The sequence below is a fragment of the Macaca fascicularis genome, chromosome 3, assembly GCF_037993035.2.
Source record: "Macaca fascicularis isolate 582-1 chromosome 3, T2T-MFA8v1.1".
Lineage (NCBI taxonomy): Eukaryota > Metazoa > Chordata > Mammalia > Primates > Cercopithecidae > Macaca > Macaca fascicularis.
This window is the reverse complement of record NC_088377.1, coordinates 104,137,142-104,162,715: the sequence shown is the minus strand read 5'-3', so window position 1 is coordinate 104,162,715 and position 25,574 is coordinate 104,137,142. Positions and strand designations below refer to the sequence as shown.

Genomic DNA, 25,574 nt, shown 5'->3' with positions numbered 1-25,574 from the left:
CTGGAGAATCGCTTGAACCTGGGAGGCGGAGGTCGCAGTGAGCCCAGATAGCACCACTGCACTCCAGCCTGGGTGACAGTACAAGACTCCATCTAAAAAAGAAAGGAAGGAAGGAAGGGAGGGAGGGAGGGAGGGAGGGAGGGAGGGAAGGAAGAGTTCTTATGTAATAATAAGAACAAAACAAAAAGGGAAGGAAAATAAAAAACATAGCTGTATTAGTTTCCCTGGAATGCCATAACAAATGACCACAAACTTGGTTGCTCAAGATAACAGAAATGGGCCAGATGTGGTGGCTGACGCCTGTAATCCAAGCACTGTGGGACACCTAGGTGGGCGGATCACCTGAGGTCAGGAGTTCAAGACCAGCCTAGCCAACATGGTGAAACCCCGTCTTTATTAAAAATACAAAAATTAGCTGGGCATGGTGGCATGCACCTGTAATCCCAGCTACTTGGGAGGCTGAGGCAGGATAATTGTTTGAACCAGAGAAGCAGAGGTTGCAGTGAGCTGAGATAGCGCCTCTGTACTCCAGCCTCCGCAACAGAGCAAGACTCCGTCTCAGGAAAAAAAAAAAAAGACAACAGAAATGTATTCTCTCATAGTTCCAGGGCCCAGAAAGTCTGAAATCAAGGTGCCGGCAGGGCCATGCTCCCTCTGAAGGCTCTACAGGAGGATCCTTGCTTGCCTCTTCCAGCATCTGGTGGCTCCTGGCATTCCTTGGCTTGGGACAGCATCAGTCCAATCTCTGCCTCTGTCTTCATATCATCTGCTTCTCTGTGTCTTTGTGTGAGTTTTTCTGTCTCTTTTAAGGCACTCTCATTAGATTTGTGACCCATACTAATCCAGTATGATTTATCTCCATCCTTACCTTAGGGTTATGTCTGCAAAGACCCTATTTCCAAATAGGTCAAATTTTGAGGTTGAGGTAGATGTGAATTTGGGGATGGGAGGTATATTCAACCCACTCCAATAGCATAGACACATTTGTTCAGCAAACTAAAATTATAACTAGCATTTACCTTATAGAAAGCAGATAGAAGGCAGGGGTTGAGGGGCTCAGAAGTTGGCCTAGATGGCTGGGGAGTCTCACCTTCTGTTCTGGTCCTGCCTTCTGACAATCAGAAGGCTGCTGCCTGTTTAAGGTCAGACAGAGATTCCACAGAGCTGATGATAAAACTTGGAATTAGATAAAGCCAGCAAGGACAAACAAACAGTTGAAAAGGAATTGTTTAATGATGTGAATTACTAAAGAGAGTATTGTAGCTGCTACCAAAAATGTAAATGTACTTAAGGGAGATGATCAAACAATTGAGAGAATTCAGGTGCTAAACTAACGGTCAGTTCAAATATAAAAAACCATCAACTTTATTAAATACTGATCAGGGTCACTGGCCTCAAAACTAAAGTTTTTTTCTAGCAAAGGAGTAATAATTAGGCCCTCTGCCAACTGTGCTTGTGTTAATTTTCAGTTACAGGTGCTTGGGTTTTCTACTTTGTAAATAATCAGTGACTTTGCCTACAGTCCAACTTACATGTGTGCAGCTTTCCTACTGTCAAATAGTGTGCAATTAGGGAATGCAGATCCATATGAGTGTCACATGTTCACAATGTCATCCGGCAGATACATGTGCTGACAAAAAGAGTAAGATGCATCCCAAAGCCAGAGAGAGGCCTTTCAGATTCTTCCTCCAGATGGAGATTTAACCAAGAGTAGAGTGAAATATCTTCTTTCTTTTCCAAATCTATGTGGTAGTGCTTTTAGGGCTGAAAGCCACAGAGTTAAGCAAGAACACCAGAGTTTGGTCATTATCTAGCATAATTCCTCACTTGTTGCCAGGGCTTTCAGAGACACTCAAGGTGCAAAGGGAACTTAGAAATCTGTCCATTTCAAGTCCTCACTGTGAAGGTGAGCGGCTCTGACGTCCGGAGATGTAGTAGGTGTTCCTTCTAAAATGACTTGCTTGTGCCAAACTATGATGAGACCTAAACCCCAAGCTCTTTCCACGATGTGCCCCACTTTGACCATTCTCACCAGGCAGCATTTCCTAAACACCTGGACTGTCAGGGCAAAGTGCTGCTCTACCATGAACAAATCATTGAGGTTTGTGTTAGTGTATTAATTCACTATGAGTGGCTAAAAGAATACGTTTAGTCAAAAAAGAGCAAGATACCCAGTAGGTATTGAATAAGTGGTTTGCAAATGAATGGAATACAGAATAAAACCAAAGGACAGTAACTTACCACATGCGGCAAAGATAGCCATCCATGCTCTCTTCTTGGTCTTGAGCAGAGTTAGGTCCTCCTTGCAGCTTCCCTTTGTTACCAGCAGTGAATCCATAAGGCTCTGCAGCAACCTCAATTCTTGCCTCCTCAGAAGAAAGAATGCAAACAAGGGGGAATAAGGCAGAGTGAGAGACTGAGGCAAGTTTTAGAAGAGGAATGAAAGTTTATTAAAAAGTTTTGGGGCAGGAATGCAAGGACATAATGTATACTTGGAAGAGGGCCAAGCAGACAACTTGAGAGACCAAGTGCATGGTTTGACCTTTGACTTCAAGTTTTCTGCGTTGGCATACTTCTGAGGGTGTTTTGTTTTGTTTTGTTTTTGAGACGGAAGTACCCCTCTCTCTCCCAGGCTGGAGTGCAGTGGCATGATCTCCGCTAACTGCAAGCTCCGCCTCCCGGGTTCATGCCATTCTCCTGCCTCAGCCTCCGGAGTAGCTGGGACTACAGGCGCCCGCCAACACGCCCGGCTAATTTTTTGTATTTTTAGTAGAGACGGGGTTTCACCGTGTTAGCCAGGATAGTCTTGATCTCCTGACCTCGTGATCCACCTGCCTTAGCCTCCCAAAGTGCTGGGATTACAGGCATGGGCCACGGCGCTCGGCTTCTGAGGTCTTGCTGTTACTTCTCCCCTGATTCTTGCCTTGGGGTGGGCTGTCAGCATGTGCAGTGGTCTGCCAGTGCTTGGGAGGGGCTGCAGGAGCAGTGTGTTTACTGAAGTTCTATGCATGCTCACTTGAGGCCTTCCTAGAGTAAGATCATAGAGCAGTTAAATGCTGCCATTTTGCCTCTTAGTGCGCATGCGTGAGCCCACTCACTCAACTCCTGAGATCGTGTTGGGAAAGTGCTGATCACCAGTTTCAGGTTTTTCTGTCTGTTGGGAGACTGCCTTTCCCTGGTGTCGGCTGTGACCAATTATTATTTTAGAGAGACAGTTAACCATCACCTGATGGCCACCTGACATTCCTGGTGGGGAGAGGGAAGCCCTCTCCTGCCCTGTTGATGTCTGACTAGCTACCTACTGTAACACCTCGCCCTTTAGGTGTGGCCCTGTGGCGCGGTTCTGGCCAATGAAGTGTGAAGTGGAAGTCATGAACGCCACTTCCTAGCCTGGCCCATACCATCCTCCCGTGCTTGATTTTCACTTGCTCCATCCACCGGCTGAATGGACAGGACTCTGAGGATCCAGAGGAGCCCAGAGCCACAATAAGAAAAGAGCCTGTGTCCTCAAACGACTTTAAAGGACACGGTCTCCCTTTATCTTACACCCTTTTTCTGAACCACAAAATAAGCAAGAGGCCAGGTGCAGTGGCTCACGCTTGTAATCCCAGCACTTCTGGGAGGCCAAGGCTGGAGGATCACTTGAGCCCAGGAGTTCAAGACCAGCCAGGGCAACACAGCAAGACCTCGTCTCTAAAATACAAAAATTAGCTGTGTGTGGTGGTGTGCACCTATAGTCCCAGCTACTGGGGAGGCTAAGGTGGGGGGGCGGGGATGGCTTGAGCCCGCAAGGCAGAGGTTACAATGAGCCAAGATCGTGCTACTGCATTCCAGCCTGGGTGACAGAGCCAGACCCTGTCGGGTTAAAGCACTGAGATTTGGGGATTGTTATAGTGGCTATCCCATCCTGATTAGTGCACTACGCTTGTGTGGGTCGTTAAACAGAACCAGATCCAGCACTTTGGATCTGATGGACAGGACAAAGGTTGCCAATGGTAGTTCCCCTTTGCTTCCAAATGATGTATGCTATAATCCCCACTGATCAGCTTGACTCCAATGTCCCCTAGACCACTTTTCCTAATTCCTTTTCCATCCTCTGCACACACACACACACACACACACACACACACACACACACACACACAGAGAGAGAGAGAGAGAGAGAGAGAGAGAGAGAGAGAGAGAGAGAGCGCGAGCGCAGTCACAAACCCTGGAACCTTAACCTGAGTGTAAGAATTCCAAGTCACACCAAAGAGACTAGGTGGGAGTCAGCAAGCCTACTTAGCTTATGATTTCCCTGGGATAGGCCTGGTCCTAAACATGTTTCTCATATGAGGAGTCCCAGACTCCTCAATCAGTGGCATGCATTTCACCCTGTACACACCCTGCTTCCCTAATAAGACCGCAAGCTCTTGCCCTGACAGTCTTTGTATCCCAGGGACTGTCACAAATGGATGCTTAAAATATGTCTTTGAGAGTAAACAAGGCCGGCATGAATCAATAGGAACGAAAAGAATGCAGGAATCACCAAAGAGCCAAGCAACAAGATAAAATGCTTTAAATACAGTTAGTTGTTTTTGTGTAAAAGATCAAGAAAGGCATCGTACGAAGGGGCAAAATCCAATACTTCATTTCTTCTGACACTTTGCAGAGAAGAGATTTTGGCAGATTTTACGTTTTCCAAAGCTGGGAAAAGAATGCTTGGTTGAAGAAGGGCATTCCCTCTTGCAAAAGGAGGAGGCTGAGTCATGAATAAACAAGCAAAACAGTGCAGAGGAGTGGCGGACAGCAACAGAAAGTTGACAGATTGTTAATTTCAATTCTGACTCTGCCGTTTATTGAGGGAATTTCCTTAGGCAGAGGGTGGCATGTCCCTGAGCCTCAGTGTCCTCATCTAGACTACATAAAATGAAGATAATTTTAGGAACTCTGGCTAGAGTTCCTAAAACCCTTGTAACTTCCTAAGTGATAAGAGTGATAAAAGTGGCCAGGCGTGGTGGCTCATGCCTGTAATCCCAGCACTTTGGGAGGCTGAGGCGGGCGGATCACGAGGTCAGGAGTTTGAGACCGGCCTGGTCAATATGGTGAAATCTGTCTCCACTAAAAATACAAAAATTAGCCAGTCGTGGTGGCGGGCGCCTGTAGTCCCAGCTACTCAGGAGGCTGATGCAGAAGAATCGCTTGAACCCAGGAGGCAGAGGTTGCAGTTAGCCGAGATCATGCCACTGCACTCCAGCCTGGGCAACAGAGCGAGTCTCCGTCTCAAATAAATAAATAAATAAAAATAAATAAATAAAAATAAATAAATAAATAAATAAATAAATAAAGTGACAAAAGCATCTTTTGTTATGATATTTGGTTTTTATCCCCGGCTACCCTACTTCACAAAGATGCTGTAAGGAATAAATGCACAAAAAGGGGCCAGCGCGGAGCAGGGTTCAGTACATCGTGGCTACTATTGTGAATACTATGTGCAAGCACTTAGCGATCATTGTCCTCATGATGTCCAAAGCAACGTTAAAGTCAAACTTTTGGAATATTATAAACTAACCAAAAAAAAAGCACAAACTCATCCTTTGCATTAAGTATCAGTTGATTCTTCATCACCAAGATTGGTATTACACAGCAAATCAGGTCATTCATAAAGCTATTCTCTTTTGCAAAAGCCTTTGGCAAAATGTCCCAAGAACTTCAATTCTAGTGACTATACCTGTTTTAAACTAACTATACTTAATTATCCCTCCTAGATGATACAATGTATATCTTAATTTATGTCTTGGACTTTAACAGGCTATTTTGCTTAATCATGGAATTTCTACCACAAATTTAAATTTCCTGTGGCTAATATTAACAGACACTTTCTAAAAGAAGGATGTCAAGGTTTTGACCTGTTTTCTTTCTTGCTGAATTTGGATAGATGCTGTGATCTTGTAATACAATGAGAAATATATCTTTGGCTGGGTGCCGTGGCTCAAGCCTGTAATCCCTGCACTTTGGGAGGCTGAGGTGGGTGGATCGCTTGAGTCCAGGAGTTCAAGACCAATCTTGGCAATGCAGAGAGACCCCGTCTCTACAAAAACTACAAAAATTAGCTTCGTGTGGTCCCAGCTACTCAGGAGACTGAGGTGGGAGGATCTCTTTGGGAGGATCTCTTCAGCCCAAGACACAGGGGGTACAGTCAGTCAAGATTGCACCGCTGCACTCCAGCCTGAGTGACAGAGGGAGACTCTGTCCCAGAAAAAAAAAAAAAAAAGAAAGAAAAAAGAAAAACTCCAAACCCACCATATATACATAGGTCTTTGGTCTTTGTCTTGGCTCCTGGCCAGAGCACCTAAAACCCTTATAACTTACAATGTGATAAGAGTGGGACAGGAAAGGGGCTAGAGATTGAGTTCAGTCCCCAAAGCCTAAGGAATTAATCAATTATGCCTACAAGCCTGGTGTGGTGGCTCACGCCTCTAATCCCAGCACTTTTGGAGGCTGAGACAAGCAAATCACTTGAGACCAGGAGTTCGAGACCAGCCTTGCCAATGTGGCGAAACCCTATCTCTACTAAAAATAAAAAATAAAAAAATAAAAAATAAAAAAAATTAGCCAGGCATGGTGGTACATGCCTGTAGTTCCAGCTACTAGGGGAGGCTGAGGCACGAGAGAATCACTTGAACCAGGAGGTGGAGGTTACAGTGAACCAAGATTGCACCACTGCACTCCAGCCTGGGCAATAGAGCAAGACTCTGTTTCAAAAAAAAAAAAAAAAAAATCATGCCTACGTAATGAATACTTCATAAAAAATAAATAGACAACTAAAAGGACGGGGTTTGGAGACCATCTGGGTTGATGCACTCATAGAGATGCTGGGAGGGTGGTGTACCTGGAGAAGTTATGGAAGCTCCGTGCCCCTTCCCCATACCTTGCCCTATGTGTCTCTTCCATGTATTGTATCTTTTATAACAAACCCATAAACATGAGTAAATGTTTCCGCGTTTTATGAGCCATTCTAGCAAATTATCAAACCTGAGAAGGGAACCCCCAGTGTATAGCCTGTCAGTCAGAAGTTCAGAAGGCAGAGATGAGATTGGCATCTGAAGTGAGGTCTGATGTTAACTCCAGGCAAATAGTGTCAGAATTGAGTTGGGTTGGAGGACACCCTGTTGACCCCAGAGAACTGGAATTGAAGAATTGCTTGGTGTCGAAAACCCACACATTTGGTTGTCAGAAGTGTTGTGTGAGAGTATAGAGAGGAGGAAAAAAGTGTTTTCTATTTAGAAGTCTACAAGAAATTGCTATGTTGTGTTCATCTCATACCAGGTAGGGGTGGCCATGTTTTAGTGGTTACTATCTTTCATGGCAAGTTATAATTTTACATTTAAAGGGTTAAGCCCTTTAAATACATCTAGGGACTAGAATGTACTACTGTAAAGTTATTTCCTAGTTATAAATTATTGACTATATCATTAACTGTATGGCACAAATGCAGTTACATTTTCAGCTTTTCCTTCTACTTAACTGATGTCTACCTCTTTTTCTTTTTTAAATAGAAACAGAATCTCACTATGTTGCCCAGGCTGGTCTTGAATTCCTGGACCCTGGACTCAAGACTGGAGGTCCACCTCTTTTTTTTTTTTTTTTTGGAGACAGAGTCTCGCTCTGTCACCCAGGCTGGAGTGCAGTGGTGCAATCTTGGCTTACTGCAACCTCCACCTCCCGGGTTCAAGCAATTCTCCTGCCTCAGCCTCCCGAGTAGCTGGGACTACAGGCGCATGCCACCGCGCCTGGTTAATTTTTTGTATTTTAGTAGAGACGGTGTTTCACCATGTTGCCCAGGCTGGTCTCAAACTACTGAGCTCAGACAATCCACCCGCCTAAGCCTCCCAAAGTGCTAGGATTACAGGCGTAAGCCACTGCGCCCGGCGATGTCCACCTCTTACACAAGGTATACAAGTTACCTACAACTATGCAGCAAATCACCCCAAAATGTAGTGACTTCAAACAACATTTATTATCTTAGATTTATTTCTGGGTCAGGAATCCATGTGCAGTGTAGTCCTCTTGCTCAGGGCCTTTCACAAAGCTGCAATCAAGGAGTTAGCATGGGCTACAAGCCAACTTAGTCACTTCAAACCTCAACTGAAGAAGGATCAGCTTCTAAGCCCACTCAAGTGGCTGCTGGCAAGCCTCAGCTTCTCTCTCACTGGATATTGGCCTTGCCACATGAGCCTCTACGTAGGACTCCTTAAAACATGGTAGCTTCCCTGCTGGGCATGGTGGCTCATGCCTGTAATCCCAGGACTTTGGGAAGCCAAGGTGGGTGGATCAACTGAGGTCAGGAGTTCGAGACCAGCTTGGCCAACATGGTGAAACCCCATCTCTACCAAAAATACAAAAAATTAGCTGGGCGTGTTAGTGGGCACCTGTAATCCCATCTACTCAGGAGGCTGAGGCAGGAGAATTGCTTGAACCTGGGAGGTGGAGGCTGCAGTGAGCCGAGATTGCACCATTGCACTCCAGCCTGGGCAACAAGAGCCTCGTCTAAAAAAAAAAAAAAAAAAAAAATGGTCATTTCCTTCCCCCAGAGTGAGGGCTCCAAGAGGGAGAAAGTGGGAGAGAGGGTAAGCAAGATAAAAGCCACTCCATCTTTTTGTAATCTAAACTCAGAAATGAAAGCCCACCATTTTTGCCACATTTTGTTTATTAGAAGCACATCACCAGGTCTAGCCCACGCTCAAGGGAAGGGAATAATCACTGAACATTATCTTAGGCATTGCCTACCCTACCAGGATGCCATTTAAGGCAGTGCTTCTCAAACTAACCCTGGTGAAGAATCAACTTAAAAAAAAAAATTCAGTTTGTTGCAAGTCAGTACTTTTGTCAAATAAAATAGAAATTCATTTCTAGAAACCTAAAATTACAAAGGCATTAAAAACCTGCAAAATCTCGGCTCATCTGTTGATGTTGTAATGATGTCAAATTGCTATATAAATTTCTTTAGGCCAAGCATGGTGGCTCACACCTGTAATCGCAGCACTTACGGAGGCTGAGGCAGGAGGATCGCTTGAGCCCAGGAGTTCAAGACAGGCCTGGGCAACACAGCAAGACTCCATCTCTACAAAAAGAAAAAAAAATTATTTCAATTCTCAATTCTATTACTTATCTCATTTGGATCAGAAGCAAATAGTTTACATACGGGCATCAGTTTCAGGTCAACCTTTGAGTTGATTTGCACTGATTTCAGGATTTTATGAATGCAGATGACTTTTCGAGGCTTTTACAAGACAATGGTTTGGACTTTTCACTTGGCTATTCCTAGATGGAAGATTCTAGAAATAAACCTTAGGAAGTTTTTCCTTCTAATTTCATTCCATTCTCTCCACGCTCCTAAAAATGGGACTTTTTATTGTGAGTAAAGTCAAGGGTATGTAGGATAGTCTCCTGGTTAACACTTTACTGCAAGATCTTTTATGTACCATTGTTCCTGCCAGTCAGAAGCCACAGAGTTAAGCCACGCTTTTGAAGTGTGTAGTCTGAAAGATATTTAACACTATGATTATCAATTCACATTGTAAAATGGTGAGGGGTCAGCCCACTTCCCAACAAATGTTAGAAGTTTGAATGTGCTTCCTGTTCCTAGTCTATTCAGATTTCTCAAAATACATCTCAAGTGTAACCTCCTCAATTCAACTAATAAATATTTTTTTTGAGCATCAACTGTGTGTAAGATTCTTGAGGGCACCACTTTGAAGAAGGCACTGCCTCTACTCTCAACAGTTTATAGAGCTCCCTACATAAACCCTGAAGTAATTTACATCTAAGTATTTTGGCAATCGAATACATTATTTCTCTTGTTTCTTGGTATCTCACAAATTTTTATCTCATCTCCCAGTGAAACCATAAACTTAACAGAACGAAAGTACTCCATTTCATATCCTTCATGCCTCCAGCACAGCCTCAGGCAATTAGTAGGTTCTCAGTAAAAAGCTGAAGGCAGCATTTACTAAGCTGAGACTCTGAATCCCCTGTTCAGAGACTAAATGCTGTGAACGGGGTCTTGGTAACCTGGCAATCACCTTTCTTCATCCTCTTTGCCACCCCAACCCATCCTCCAAGGCTTAGCACAGAGGAAGCAACTTTTTTTTTTTTTTTTTTTTTTTTTTTTTTTTTGAGGCCGAGTCTCGCTCTGTCGCCCAGGCTGGAGTGCAGTGGCGCGATCTCGGCTCACTGCAAGCTCCGCCTCCCGGGTTCCCGCCATTCTCCTGCCTCAGCCTCCCGAGTAGCTGGGACTACAGGCGCCTGCCACCACGCCCGGCTAATTTTTTTGTATTTTTAGTAGAGACGGGGTTTCATTGTGTTAGCCAGGATGGTCTCGATCTCCTGACCTCGTGATCCGCCCGTCTCGGCCTCCCAAAGTGCTGGGATTACAGGCTTGAGCCACCGCGCCCGGCCGGAAGCAACTTTAAGAAGTCTGTTTCTGCTCCCCTGGTCCCCGTTCTTTTCTCTTCTTACTACACTAGCCCAGGAGAGAGATGAAAAACCCAGGTGGAGGGAGGGGCCTTTTAAAACAAGTCTTGCTCAACTTTTTACACAACTGGCCGTTCTCAGTTGGACATCCCCTCCTCTCCCCTTTTCTTCCAAGGAAGGGAGCTAAGGTTAGTAAAATCTACCCTTGCAAGGCCCAGTGCTGGGTACTGTGCATGCACAAAGGTGAACCAAACAGGTTCCTTGTCCTCAAGAATTTACAATGGGCAAATCAGACTGATTCTCATCTACAACACAGAGTAGAATGAGCCAACTGTTACAATGTTGGCGAACGGAGAAGGCACTGTGGAACAGATGGGGGAGAGATTAATGCCAACTGGTGAAAATTCAGAGGATGTAGCTTTGGAGCTAAGCCTTGAGGGTGAGTAATACAAACAATGGGTAGCAGGGAGCACTTCCTACCTATGCAGTGCTGTGGTCGGTGGTTTACATGCATTATCTCATTTGGGGCTCACAAAAGGTCTGCTGGGGAGGTGCTATTATTAGTCTCATTTTACAGTGAGAAAACTGAGGCACAGAGAAAAGGAGAGATTTGTCCAAGGTCGCCCCTCAAGTGGAGGGGGGACTTGAACTCACTCAGGGTAACTGTAGAGCTGGTGCTCTCATCCCTCAAGGAAACAACGGATAAAGAGCAAAGGATACCAAGAGAGGAGGTCTAGCACTATGCAGAGCACGCCCAGAGAAGAGAGAGGGGTCTGTGAGGCGGGGACTGGGGTGTGCAGAGTGGTAGGATGACTGATCCCAAGGCACATATAAATTTCACGTGTAATTTATATGTGAAACTCCGAACTGTACACAAAATATTTCATCTGACCTCATCACATCCCTGTTTGACAGGCGCTATGATCCCCATTTTACGGAGAGGGGAACTGAGAGAAGTTACTCTTGCCCACTGTGCCCGCCAAGTGTCCTCACGTGGAGGTGGAAGCCCTTTGCAAGCTGCCAGAGGCCTCGCAGTTGCCCAGTCACTCTCCGCCTAATCTACACGTCCTGTCCCTTCCCACCCAGCTACCCTCCACCTAGTCCTCCACCCCAACTCCCGCCCTTGGCTTTCAGCTAGGATGGTGCAGCTCACGGGTGGCAAGGAGCCACTTGGTGCCCAGAACAGCTTCTGCTCCCAGAAAGCCTTGCGTTCACCGAACATAAAGAGGCTTTGAGCTCGGGGAGCCCCGCCCCGCACGGCCCCTCCCACGGGCGCGGGCCCGGGGCGGCAGAGGGCGTGTTCCCGGCGGCTGCGCCCGCGGCCCGGGGCGGAGCTTGGCCACCGCGCCTGGCTGCGGGCGGCCGGGCGAACGGGCTCCGTGCGCAGGTGGCTCCTCCTTCGTTTCTCCCGATTCCCGGCCGTGCCAGGCACGGTGCCGGCTGCCGAGGGAACACCTTTGTGCCCGGTCCTGGGAACCCGCGACGGCCGCCGCGCGCCCCGGTTCATTGTTTCGCTTCTCCGGGTTCCAGGCAGGTGCGGGCGGCGTGTGGGGTCCGCACGTGTCACCCCGGCGGCTGGGGCGCTGGGACCTGCGGGCGCCGGCAGGGGCGTTCCCGGGCGCGCGGCAGCGATGAAGCACCTGAAGCGGTGGTGGTCGGCCGGCGGCGGCCTCCTGCACCTCACCCTTCTGCTGAGCTTGGCGGGGCTTCGCGTAGACCTGGACCTTTACCTGCTGCTGCCGCCGCCCACCGTGCTCCGGGACGAGCTGCTGCTCCTGGGCGGCCCGGCCAGCTCCGCCTACGCGCTCTACCCCTTCTCCGCCTCGGGAGGGTGGGGGCGCGCGGGCCAGTTGCACCCCAAGGGCCGGGAGCTGGACCCTGCCGCGCCGCCCGAGGGCCAGCTGCTCCGGGAGGTGCGCGCGCTCGGAGTCCCCTTCATCCCTCGCACCCGGGTGGATGCGTGGCTGGTGCACAGCGTGGCTGCCGGGAGCGCGGACGAGGCCCACGGGCTGCTCGGCGCCGCCGCCGCCGCCTCGTCCGCCGGAGGAGCCGGCGCCAGCGTGGACGGCGGCAGCCAGGCTGTGCAGGGGGCCGGCGGGGACCCCCGAGCGGCTCGGAGTGGCCCGTTGGACGCCGAGGAAGAGGAGAAGGCACCTGTGGAACCGACGGCTCAGGTGCCGGACGCTGGCGGATGTGCGAGCGAGGTAGGTGCAGAGCGGGACGCGAGCAAAGTGTGGCGTCTACGCCGCCCGGAGCCCTCGAGGCTTGTGTCGGATCTGGGCAGGGGCCACTCTCGCTGTGTCCTGACACCCTTAGTCCCTGGGCTTTGCAGGTTCGCAAAGCTACTAGTGCTGTTGCTGTGGCTTTTAGGTGTTTAAGGAAGAAGTGGATGAAATCATCCGTTTGGTTGTAGAGAACATCTTTCCTTGTGTTTGATGGCTGGCAAGAGTAGTTCGGGGATGGGGAGGGGAGAAGCAATGCCCGCTGTCTTCGCTGAGTACCTCATGTACACCGGGATGTCATTCTCTGGGACCCGTGCCCGACCTGGACGATGTGAAGGAAGCCGTGACCTCTGGGAGGATGCACGTTTTTAAGAACGACTCTCCCGGCCTAACGCAAGGGCCTTCGCCCTGATTTCAACCCAATTGCTGTTCGTTTTTGCTGCTTCCCTGGATTAAGGAGCCATGGTCAGGGTCTATTCAGAGGCCAGCTGGCAGGCGGTCCCCCTGTGACTTAACCATCCCCTGCACCTAGCAATCCTTCTTCCTGGAATTTGTGTAACCTCTTATTACCATAAAGAAAACAGGTACCTTGACAGTCACCTAGTGACTAACAAGTTCCCTTTGGTTTATGGGTCCAAACCCTTCTCTGGCTTAACTTCTTTCTGAAACCAAGTTTACCAAAATCTGTTGGTTGAAGTATCTGGTGCTCCCCATGGAACGTTTGAGTTCAGTGTAACGACACTTGAGCATCAATTTCCACAAAACCACTTTACTCAAAGTTCCTTCCACGGGACTTTTAAAATTCTGTCTTGGCTCAAACTTTAGTGTTTGCAACTGGTATCGATCGACCAGTGGTGATCAACAAGTGTTCTTCGGGTGTTGTTTTTGTGGGGCGCATTCTTATGCAAAATGGGATTTGGGGCTAAACTGGTTTGTTTGCTGCTCTTCAGAATTGCCGTTTGTGTAGGCAGTTGCCAGACAAGCTTCTCCACCCTCCCGGAGGGGTCATTGTGTGGAAGTGCTCGGTGATTCACTGTTATGCTGATCTGAGCCCTTCCTCTTCCTGGGGACCGGAACCAACGGGGTGGGGGCCTGTGAGAGTCTTGGAGGGATCCTTCTGTGTTCAGGATATACTGTGGAAGGTTCTTCCCCGCTCACTTATCCAATCTGGACCCTATGGGGTCTGTCTCACCTAAATACTCTGCCCTCTAATAAGCGAGTACATGCTGCACTGCCACCATTCCTGGTTCTGTAACACAGAATTGAAACCTAGTGCTGGATGCTGTAGCAGATGGCACTCTGCCACCCACACCCGAATGCCAGCCCGTGTGCAAAGTGTACAGGGACTTGGAGGGAGGAGAGAGAGGAAGCTGTTCAATCCTCAGAAACTTCCCTCCTACATGACCTGGGAGACAAGGTGGCCTTCCCTTGGCTGTTTTTTGTTTGTTTGGTTTTAAATACAGGGTCTTGCTCTGTCACCCAGGCTGGAGTGCAAAGGCGCAACGACGACTCACTGCAGCCTCAACCTCCCCGGCTCCAGCGATACTTCCACTTCAGTCTCCCAAGTAGCTGGGACAACTGGTGTGCACCATCATACTGGCTAATTTTTTGTAGAGAGAGGTCTCACTATGTTGCCTAGGCTAGTCTCGAACTCCTTGGCTCAAGTAACCATCCCATCTCCGCCTCCCAAAGTGCTGGGTTTACAGGCATGAGCCACCGTGGGTGGCCTAGACTGGCAGGCCTGCCTTAGAGGCAGCTTTGGAGCCTGGGCCAGCCAAACCACTGTGGAGGCTCTGAGTCCAGCTTTCCTAGGGGAGAGAGTGAAGTTCCCCGATAACCATTCTCCTGGCAGTGCCTTCCTGGCTGGGCTGGCATGTGTGCACCATGTTCACTTCTGGGATGACCTGGTTACATTCAATCTGGCAAAAATCAGCTGTCTGGCTCCTTACAGTTGTCACGGCCAGTTCACTTTTGTAGCCTTTTACATCAACCTTGTGTGATGCACTGGCCAGGCACCCTTATATACAATTTGTACTTACGAAAAATAGGTCTGAGTGTGGTGACTCACACCTGTTATCCCAGCACTTTGGGAGGCTGAGACGGGCAGATCACTTGAGGTCAAGAGTTTGAGACCAGACTGGGCAACATGGTGAAACCCCATCTTTACTAAAAATACAAAAATTAGTTGGGTGTGGTGGCACATGCCTGTAGTCCCAGCTACTTGGGAGGCTGAGGCACGAGAATCGCTTGAATCTGGGAGGCGGAGGTTGCAGTGAGCCGAGATTGTGCCACTGACCTCCATCCTGGGTGACGGAATGAGAATCTGTCTCAAAAAGAAAAAAATAAAAAGAAGAAGAAAACTAGAAGCCCAGGGATTTGGCTAAAGCCACATGTCAGTGCAAAAAGAGGGACTAGAGCCTGAGTCTCCCGACTCCCAGACTGGCACATTAATTAAGTACCTGCACTGTACTCAGGCTCTCTGGACATCTGGGACGTCTCAGTGCATCTGGGATGGGGTGACTCAGCCTCCCACTGCCCACGCTAACCACTCTCCAGTGCTAGACTGTGCCATTCATAATGAAGAGGTTGCAATTTAGAACCATGACTTTGGGGAGAAAATGGGCTGGAAAAACAACACTGGTCTTTGTAGTCAGCTAGACCTGGGTTTGGGAGCATCACCTGCTAGTATGCCCTTCCATACGCTGCTTGAATCACTCCAAGCCTCAGGGTCTCATGTCAAGTGGGAGAGGAATGTGTACTCCAGAGGGAGTTGTGCTGATTAAGTGGGAAAAGCCCATTGGGAAGGGCAGCGTGGTGCCTGGATTGTATAGCTGCTCTCTTCTGCCCTCCGTCCTTAACCCACCCTCCTTCACCTGTCCCTGCTCACTGGATTCCTTTTGGCTTTTTTGTCTACATATCTAGTTTGGTTGGTTATTAAAGAAGTGGGGTGTGCTAGACCCAGACTGCCTGGTTTTGAATCCCGGTTCTACTACTTCTGTGACCTTGGACAAGTTGCTTAACCTTTCTGTGCTTCATTCTCTTCCCCTGCACAGTGGGAATCAGAAGGGTGCTAGCCTCAGAGGGTTGATGTGAGAATTAAAAAGTTCATTCCATGTAAAGGGCTTAGAACTTGCCTGTCACTTAAGTGCTTAGTAAATGTTAGCTACTGTTAACTTCAAAGAGAGGAAGTGCTTTGTCCCCTAGGAACATAATTTTTAATTTTAAAAAATAGATAATTCCAGTGGCTTACATTTGAGTTGCAGGAGTTTTATAGTATAATTTTCCATAATTTATGTACATATGCAAAAATATTTTGGAGTAGGGGATTTTCCAAGTATCAGAAGGAGTACTGCTTTGGTTTCACTTCTTACTGGGGCTTATCATTATCTGAAAACCGACTCTGGAATTCCCCAGGGCCGACATGCTTCCCTTCATAACCACAGTCATTCACAACAGATGAAGCATGCGTTCTTCCAAGTAACACACGGGTTAAACAAAGAAATGAACAGTTTTTGTAGAATTGAATGTGTAAACGTATGGAACAGCTGCTTACAGCCAGCTTCAGTATTTCAGAGAGTTGTTGCCACTTTGAAACTGAGAGGGCTTGTGGTCATTTTGATGTGGTTTCCTATCCTGGTACAGAGACCTTCTGCTGGGTGAGGGGTCTGGTAAGACCTCTTGATTAACTGCTTGAAGAAACTGTTGGGCTGGGCCGGGCATGGTGGCTCAAGCCTGTAATCCCAACACTTTGGGAGGCTGAGGCGGGAGGATTACGAGGTCAGGACATCGAGACCATCCTGGCTAACACGGTGAAACCCCGTCTCTACTAAAAATGCTAAAAATTAGCCGGGCATCGTGGCCGGGCATGGTGGCACGTCCCTGTAGTCCCACCCAGCCTGAGGCAAGAGACTCGCTTGAACCTGGGAGGTGGAGGTTGCAATGAGCCAAGATTGCTCTACTGCACTCCAGCCTGGGTGACAAAGTGAGACTCCATCTCAAAAGGAAAAAAGAGAAAAGAAACTGTTGGGCTGGTTTCTTCAGGGCACAGAAAGAATCTGATCTAGTCAATATTTATTTTTTTTTGAGACAGGGTCACTTTGCCTCGCAGGCTGGAGTATAGTAGTACCATCACAGCTCACTGCTGTCTCAACCTCCTGGGCTCAAACGCTTCTCCCACCTCAGCCTCCCAAGTAGCTCGGACTACCGACACGCACCACTGCTTCTGGCTAATTTTTTTTTTTTTTTTTTTTGATAGAAATAAGGTCTCTCAATGTTGCTCAGGCTGGTCTCAAACTCCTGGGCCCAAGTACAGGCATGAGCCACTGCACCTGGCCTCAATATTTAATTCTAAGAGTAAAGGAAAGAGAAAGAAGGTCCTTGATTGTTAAAGTAAAAATTGTTTTTCATTTCAGAATAAAAAACAGTCTCTAACACCTGGGCAATTGGAAAAGAAATTTCAGACATTTGCCCGTTTTAAAATCACAGCTATGTTACGGAAATAGTCTTAAAATTACATACATGGCGTTTATGACAAGCGTTCACAGTGGGATTTGCATTTTGTTTACTAAAGGAAGTTTAAAGGTGCACTATTGTCTTTGTATGGGAAAGGATGTCATTTAAGTCACTGTATGAGTTTGCTAGGGCTGCCATAACAAATACCACAGACTGGGTGGCTTAAACAGAAATTTGTTCTCTAACAGTTCTGGAGGCAAGAAGTCCAAGATCAAGGTGTCAGCAGAGTTGGCCCTCCTGCGGGCTGTGAGGGAGAAAGTTGTTCCACAGCTCTCTCCTGCATTTTGGTGGTTTGCTGGCAATCTTTGGCATTCATTGGTTTCTTCTCCATCACCTGAGCTCTGCCTTTATCTTCACATGGCGTTCTCCCTATGGGCATGTCTATATCCAGATTTCCCTTTTTTGTTGTTGGGTTTGTTTTGTTTTGTTTTGTTTTTTATTTTTGAGATGGAATCTTGCTCTGTCTCCCAGGCTGGACTTCAATGGTGCAATCTCGGCTCACTGCAACCTCTGCCTCCCCGGATCAAGCGATTCTCCTGCCTCAGCCTCCTGAGTAGCTGGCATTACAGGCGCCTGCCACCACGCCCAGCTAATTTTTTAATTTTTGTAGAGACGAGGGTTTTGCCATTTTGCCCAGGCTGGCCAAATTTCCCTTTTTATAAGGACATCAGTCAGTCATTGGATAAGGGTCTACCCTCCTTCCTATCTTATCTAGTTACATCTGCAATGGACCCAGTTTCCAAATAAGATCATGTTCTAAGTATGAGGTTAGGAGTTCAACATGAATTTTGGGGACACAGTTCAGTCTGTAACAATCACCATCTTCCTTCCGTCAACTCTCAGGGTGTTCAGCCTGCTTATGATTAAAAGCTAAGTGAGCTGTTTCTGAAAGCAGCTGGTCTATATGGAGGATCATTTGCACAGGACTTGGTATATGCTCCTGAGAAAATCTGGGGTTTTGCTGGCTTGATGTGCAACCCTGGGGAAGCTTGGCTCAAACCATCTTTTTCCAGTCAATATTTCCCCTCCATTAGTAGGTTGTGGAGAAATCATCTTTGCCAAGTCTCTTGTGTCATTCTCCTTCTTTCTATGACCCCTACTTCTCAACCCAGACAGTGGGAAATGAGCATGCAGGGCCCAAGCCCTGACTTGATGCAGGCTGGTCTAGGGGTCTTGTGTGCTGGCCCTGGAATCAGACCAGCTGGGGAATATCCCAGTGCCACACTGGTTGTGTGATCTGGGGCACACTTCTTAACGGTTCTGAGCCTTGGTTCCCTTATCTGTAAAATGGAATAGTAAGAGCATCTTAGGAAGTGGTAGTGAGGATTGAATGAAATAGTGCAAGTTGAGCAGGGTTGATACACTGTTAATAATTTAGGTGGGGCTCCTACTGCTTCCTCCCCAGTTTACTCCTGTCCATTGCGTTGTCAGGTGCAGGTTTCCAAAGCACACCTTGGTTCATCTCTCTGCTTTGTGTGGGATGCCTCCTCTAGCTCGCCATTGCCTACTTATTCAGTATTTTGTCATTCACGGCTGCCCTTGTGGCTTATGTGACCCAGCCCCCAGCTGCTCTTGCTGGGCCTCTCCATGTAGCCTTCTTTCCAGGAGAAAACTTTCTCCATCCCTTTCCCCAAACAACGCCATGATCTCCTGCCCTTTACTCTCTTACCTTTGCCCAGAATGCCTTCCTTTCATTCCTCTCTTTTATGGTTAAATTCTCAAACTCAGCTCAACCATCACCTCATCCATAAAACATTTCCTGTTCTTCCCTTTGAGCCCTATTGCACTCTGTAACGTTTCTTCTATAGGACTTGGCGTCCTTTCCTTTGAACTGCAGTGGCTGGAGTGTGGAGACTGGGTCTTGGCTTTCACCTGAAACAGCACCCAGGGACAGGGTTAGGAGCAGAGGTCAGTTCAGCCAGTGTCTGTCTGTTCAGCACTTATCATTCATGACATTGGCTTTGCAGAACTTCAGAGACACCACGGGTGTGAAGGTGTCTTGGGTCCTTCAAGGCCCGAGTCTCAACTAGAAAGTAGGTCAGATCTGAAATCCTGATGGGCCATCTGACTATTTAATGCCAACTGTCTGAGTGGATGGGGCAGTGGAAAGCAGACTTTCAGGCTGGCATTATAATTAATCAAGTGGTGAAACTTGGGATTGCCTAGAGTTATATAGCACGTCAGTGACCTTGCTAGGAATAGAACAAGTCACCGTTCTTAAGCACTGAGTAAACCACACCTCCTGCTCACTATAAACCTTCAAAGGTAAAAACAAAAGTCTCTCCCATTCATGGCAGCCTTGTGATCCGAAGAATTTATTCTCAAAATCTTGTCACTTTTTTTTTTCCTTTCCTTTTCTTTTTTCTTTTTTTTTTTTTTTTTTTTTTTGCAGCACTTTCACAAATGGAGGCACCCAAGATAGGGTCTTGCTCACCCAGGCTGGAGTGCAGTGGTGCAGTCATATCTTACTGCAGCCTCAACCTCCTGGGCACAGCCATCCTCCTGCCTTAGCCTCCTAAGTGGCTGGGACCACAAGCATGCACCACTGCACCTGGCTAATTTTTTAAAAATTTGTTTGCAGAGACAAGGTCTCGCCATGCTACTTAGGCTGGTCTCAAACTCCTGGGCTCAAGCTATCCTCCTGCCTCTTTTCCTAAAGTCCTGGGATTACAGGTGTGAGCCACCTCACCCGGCTGGATCTATGTTGACATTCAAATACAGTTCTGGGCAGCTGAAGCCTGCCTAGGCTGAGGTACATCCCTGAGTTGTTTTTGGTGGAGTTGCAGCTGGTGGTTGGCAGAATGTGGGCAAGTCACAGAGGCAAGACGTGATATTTTGAAATTGGGGAGAACTGGGTTCCTGTTTTTATCTGTCAGAGTTCTCCAGAAAAACAGAACAAGTAGAATGTGAAAAAATAAATACACACATACACACAGATTTATTTCAAGGAATTGGATGATATAATTGGGAAGGCTGGCAAATTCAAACTCTCTAGGGCACCCAGAAACTCTGGAAGCTCTGCAGGAGCTGTGATGCTGCAGGCTTCGGGGAGAATTTCTTCTTTCTCAAGGAAACCCCAGTTTTGCTCTTAAAGCTCTTCAATTAATTGGAGACCCACCCAGATTATTGAAGATAATCTCCTTTACTTAAAGTCAGCTGGTTGATTGTAGATGCTAACCACATGTACAGAATACCTTCAGAGCAACACATAGCTTAGCACTTAATAGAATGACTAGGAACAATAGCCTAGCTCCTTGACATTTAAAACTGACCATGACGCCATCCAGCTCCACCTCTTCCTGGGAAATCATGGTTTCCAAATTGGTAGATGGAGAAAATTAATATCTTTCTTGAAGAGTTCTTATGAGGATTAAATGACACTGTATGTTTAAGGGCTGGTACAGTTCCTGGCATAGTAATAGATGGTCAACAGATGATTCGCTTTTATTGCTTCTGAGCTCCAGGTCAAACCTCCAGGACACCCCTCGTCTTCTAGAGGAAATTACCAAAGACCGGAATCCACTTCAGCATGAAAGGAACCCTTCCCTCCCCAAGGGGGAGGTCATACTGGAAATGGTTGAATGAATTGAGGCAGTTCCATGCTGAGAATATCAGACTGAGGAAGGATCATGATCACCAACTTCAAATATTTGAAGAGCTGTTATGTGAAGGAGGCCTTGGACTTGTTGAGGAGGCAGAACTCTAAATGCCCACTGAAGTTCTGCTAAAGCTCAACCACAGGAAGAACTTAATTTCCTAGCTTTTCTCTCTCTTTTTTTTGGCCTTGCCTTTCTTTAGAGTTTCTCCAAGGGTCTAAGGGCAATTCAGTGACTAAATTGAGAGCCTCACTAGTTAAAATGCAGATTGCCAGGCCCACCCATCTACCACCAGGCTGAATGAATACCTCTGGAGTTTTCCAGACCCCCAGGTGGTTCTTTTGCCATCCCAAGCTTAAAGTCCTCTGCCTTGGTGCTCCTCCCCCAGGGCTCCTCAGTGTCCAGCAATACCTGAATGGAAGGAGTGTCTGGCTGAAAGCCCTTCTAGGAATTTAAGGTCCAGAGCAGTTAAAAAACTGGGCCAAAGTGACTTACCAGGCACTTAAAAGTCAAAGCCCAATTTCCCTAGCTCTTTTTATTATTTCCTGATATATTCTAAAGAACATCTCTCTGGGTGGGGGTGGAGGTAGGTTGGGGAATAGGGATCTAGCATTCAAAAACAATGAATGCAGAACTAGCTTGCACATAAGTGCAGTTTAAAATTCATGCTTTTAATGCCAGGCGCAGTGGCTCATGCCTGTAATCCCAGCACTTTGGGAGGCCAAGACAGGAAGATCACTTGAGGTCAGGAGTTTGAGACCAGCCTGGTCAACATGGCGAAATCCTGTCTCTACTAAAAATACAAAAATTAGCTGAGCATGGTGGCACACACGTGTAATCCCAGCTACTTGGGAGGCTGAGGCATGAGAATCGCTTGAACCCGGGAGGTGGAGGTTGCAGTGAGCTGAGATCACGCTACTGCACTCCAGCCTGGGCGATACAGCTGGACTGCATCTCAAAAAAAAAAAAAAAAAAATTCGTTCTTCAGTTCTAGAACAGGCAAAGCTGAGCTAAAAATATCAGGAGGGGAGAACTTTCTGAAATGTTCTGTATCGTGGTTGGGGTGTCAGTTACATGGGTGCCTCCATTTGTCAAAGTGCTGCATTTCTGCGTGTATAAATCCTACCTAAAAAACTATTAAAGAAGAATTCAGTGGGGAGGGGTGAAGGTATTGATGATAAAAGAGTGCTGATCATTGTTGAAACTGGGTAATAGTTACATGGAAAGTGCACTGTATGATTCTGTATTCTGTTTACATGTTTGAAATTTTCCATAATAAGGAAAAATACAAAAATATGTATTTTGAGGACCAGTTGGTCTATTCTGCCTGCTGGGATAATTTAACCCTAAATAAATGAATCATAAGTGATGCTCTTTACTGCCGCCCCCATGGAACATGGGCCTCTGTGTCTTAGCTTCAGCTACCTAGAGTATGTCTGCCAAGTTTTTCAGCTGTTTCCCTGCCTTCTCCAGGGGACTTTAGAAGTAAGTTTAGACTATTTGACTTTTTTTTTTTTTTTTCTTTTGAGACAAGGTCTAACTCTGTTGCCCAGGCTGGAGTGCAGTGGCATAATCAGGACTCACTGCAGCCTTGACCTCCCAGGCTCAGGTGATCCTCCCACCTCAGCCTCCTGAGTAGCTGGGACTTCAGGTGCGCACCACCACACCTGGCTAATTTCTTGTATTCTTTGTAGTGATGGGTTTCACCATGTTGCCCCGGGTGGTCTCAAACTCCTGGGCTCAAGTGATCCACCTGCCTTGGCCTCCCAAAGTGCTGGGATTACAGGTCCATATCACATTTTATTATGGAAAATATCAAGCATTTATTACTAGTGGAGAAAATGGAGATGGATAATGCCCCCCTTCCCATCACGTAGCTTCAACAGTTACCAATTCATGGCCAGTCATGTATCATCTTTAACTCTCGCCCTCTCTGTCTGCCCCTCTATTCTTTTGAAACAAATCCCAGACATTTCTTAGCAAGGAAAAGAGAAAAGACAAGCATTGTTCCTTTCTTACTCTTCCACTACCTCCATTAACTCAAAACTTTCTGTAAATATTTCAATATATATCCCCAAATCATAAGAACTCTTCTAAACATAACCACAATGCCATTAGCACACCTAAAATAAATTTACAAGGAATTTTTTTTTTTTTTTTTTTGAAACAGAGTTTTGCTCTTGTTGCCCAGGCTGGAGTGCAGTGGCACAATCTCAGCTCACTGCAACCTCTGCCTCCCGGGTTCAAGCAATTCTCCTGCCTCAGCTTCCCAAGTAGCTAGGATTACAAGCGTGCGCTACCAAGCCCGGCTAATTTTTGTATTTTTAGTAGAGACGGGGTTTCACCATATTGACCAGGCTGGTCTCGAACTCCTGACCTCAGGTGATCTGCCTGCCTCGGCCTCCCAAAGTGCTGGGATTGCAGGAGTGAGCAACCACACCCGGCCAGGATTCTTTAATAATCATCACATATCTAGTCACTGTTCAAGTTTCCTGTTATCTCATGAATAATTTTTCATAGTTGGTTTGAATCACAATCTGATGAGATCCATACCTTGCATTGTATCCAGCTGCTTTTGCATGATAAAGTAATATTCAAGCAGACAGGTGCTTCACTGGATTTGTATGCAGTCAGCTCCTGCCAGCACTGCTGTTGTAATCTGTGTGATGCAGTGTGAAGCGAGCGGGTGGGGCGGGGGGCGGGGGAGCAGAATTCACCCTGGATGGCTCAAAGGAAGACACTTAAATGAATGACTTCTTACAGCCATGTGGTCAGGGACAGACAGGGATGTTGGAGTGCCCAGAGGCTCCCGGTGAGAAGTGATGGAAGGAGTTGCTGGAGCCCAGGATGAGGGGCTGTCATCGTGGATCATGAAGGAAATGCTCTGACCTCCCTCCCCCTTGGCTACACCTGTGTTCTGCTCTAGCCTTCCCCTGGTGAACCCAGCTGGAAGCCAGCCGGCACAGGAGCCCTAGAGTTGCTCAGGGACACACATGGACCTGGAGGGGCAAACAAGAACCAGTACTGTGGCCAGGAACTGGCTGTGAAATAAAAATGCCTGCTGCCAAATCCTGGTTCTGTCATTTACTGGCTGTGTGACTTAAGGCAAGCTGCTTAACCTCTCTGTGCCTCAGTTTCCTCTGTAATATTCCTCTGTAATAACAATACCTACCTTACAGGGATGCCGAGCAGCTTAAATGAGATAATGTACATAGGGCCTGGCCTACAGCCAGTGCTCAATCAACACAAGCTGTAATTATTACAAACTGCTATTAAAAACCACCCAGGCCAAACAGGACACAGTCTCTCTTTATCTGGCTCCATGTTTCTCTCTAGCCCTGATGACTCCAGCTTGCCTCCAGCCTAGAGACAGGCCTCAGAGTGCTTTGGCCTTACCACTTTCCCTCTGATGTCATCCTTCTCATAGGCACCACGCTGTTCTTTGTCTTTGAAGGTTCTCCCAACCCTAGAGGTCAAAGCAGGTCTCCATCCCTCCTCCTCCAGATGAATAAATGAAAGGCCTAGCTAAGGCAGCTGAGGCTGTTCACAAAGGGTATTTTCAGAGGCAGACCCTCTACCACATGACTCAGATCCCAGTACAGCATAAGCAGCACACTTGCCAGTTGACAGGGGTTTCAGAGACACTGCAAGGAGAAGAGAAAAGCCTAGCTTTTCTTCCCCTTTCCATTACATTACTGATTCAGAAAACCTTTGCGCAAGACTCTTCTGCTCTGCTCCTCACACAGGTGGCAAAGGCGAATGGCTGGAGGGCAGGTATCATGTTTACAGCCAGTAGGAAAGAAAAGACCCATATAATTTGTGATCTTAGATAGAACAGGATAAGTGCCATAAGAGAAACCCTAGAAGACATGGGATTTTAGAGACAGGAGAACCCAGTTTTGGTTAAAGGGCCCAAACTGAGAATGTTCTGGATCCTTGCAGAGCACGGATGGTTCAGTTACCAGCACAGAGCGATGTGGTGGGGCGGGCCTTTCCAGCAGGTGCCAGTTCTGTACAAGTCAGTAGGTGTTTAGTTGTGACTAAGGGCCCCAGCTCACAAGTTTACGATAGCTTCCTGTGTGGCAGGTGTGAAAATGTACTTTTTTTTTTTTTAATTGTCCCAGCCCCACAAGAGTAAAAGTCACCTGTTCACAAATAAAAAGTAACCTAATGATGGGTTTAACTTGCCTATTCTTTAAATAAAGAGCATGAACTATAAACCTCAAGTATACACAATAGAACTAGTAAAACATACTCTATCTCAGTTCCTTGTCACTGAGTTGAGAAGAAAAACAGAAAAAGAAAGCAGAGATAATAGTTACTGGCTACCAGGGCTAGCTGGTTTCACTTTCTCTTGAAATCCAGATTGAGTTATTGGCAGTTAATCATTAATTGCAAATCTTCAGAATCAAAAAGCAGTAGAAAGGAGTAATTCATGTTTATATAGCAGCTTAGACATATGAAGGGGCTATTTTTAAAATGAATATCTGATTTTTTAATTTTTAAATTATGTTTAATTTTTTTATTTCTGAACAGGTGGTATTTGGTTACATGAGTAAGTTCTTTAGTGGTGATTTATGAGATTTTGGTGCACCCGTCACCCAAGCCGTATACACTGAACCCAATTTGTAGTCTTTTATCCCTTACCCCCCTTGCCCTTCCCCCCTCCCCTCAAGTCCTTGAAGTCCATTGTGCCATTCTTGTCATTTTTTTTTTTTTTTGAGACAGAGTCTTACTCTGTCACCCAGACTGGAGTGCAATGGCGTGATCTCTGCTCACTGCAACCTCC

The 25,574-nt window shown here is 46.9% G+C and overlaps 1 protein-coding gene across 2 annotated transcripts in view; it reads left to right on the top strand.

The window, feature by feature from the left end:
- The first annotated feature begins 11,785 nt into the window (after window positions 1–11,785).
- NFE2L3 (NFE2 like bZIP transcription factor 3) overlaps window positions 11,786–25,574 on the top strand; it is a 30,058-nt gene continuing 16,269 nt past the window's right edge. For both annotated transcript variants that reach the window (XM_005549948.5, XM_074035326.1), the window contains exon 1: window positions 11,786–12,659. In XM_005549948.5, coding sequence (XP_005550005.3) covers window positions 12,087–12,659 — 573 coding nt within the window. In that variant the 5' untranslated portion in view covers window positions 11,786–12,086. The remainder of the gene's footprint in view (window positions 12,660–25,574) is intronic.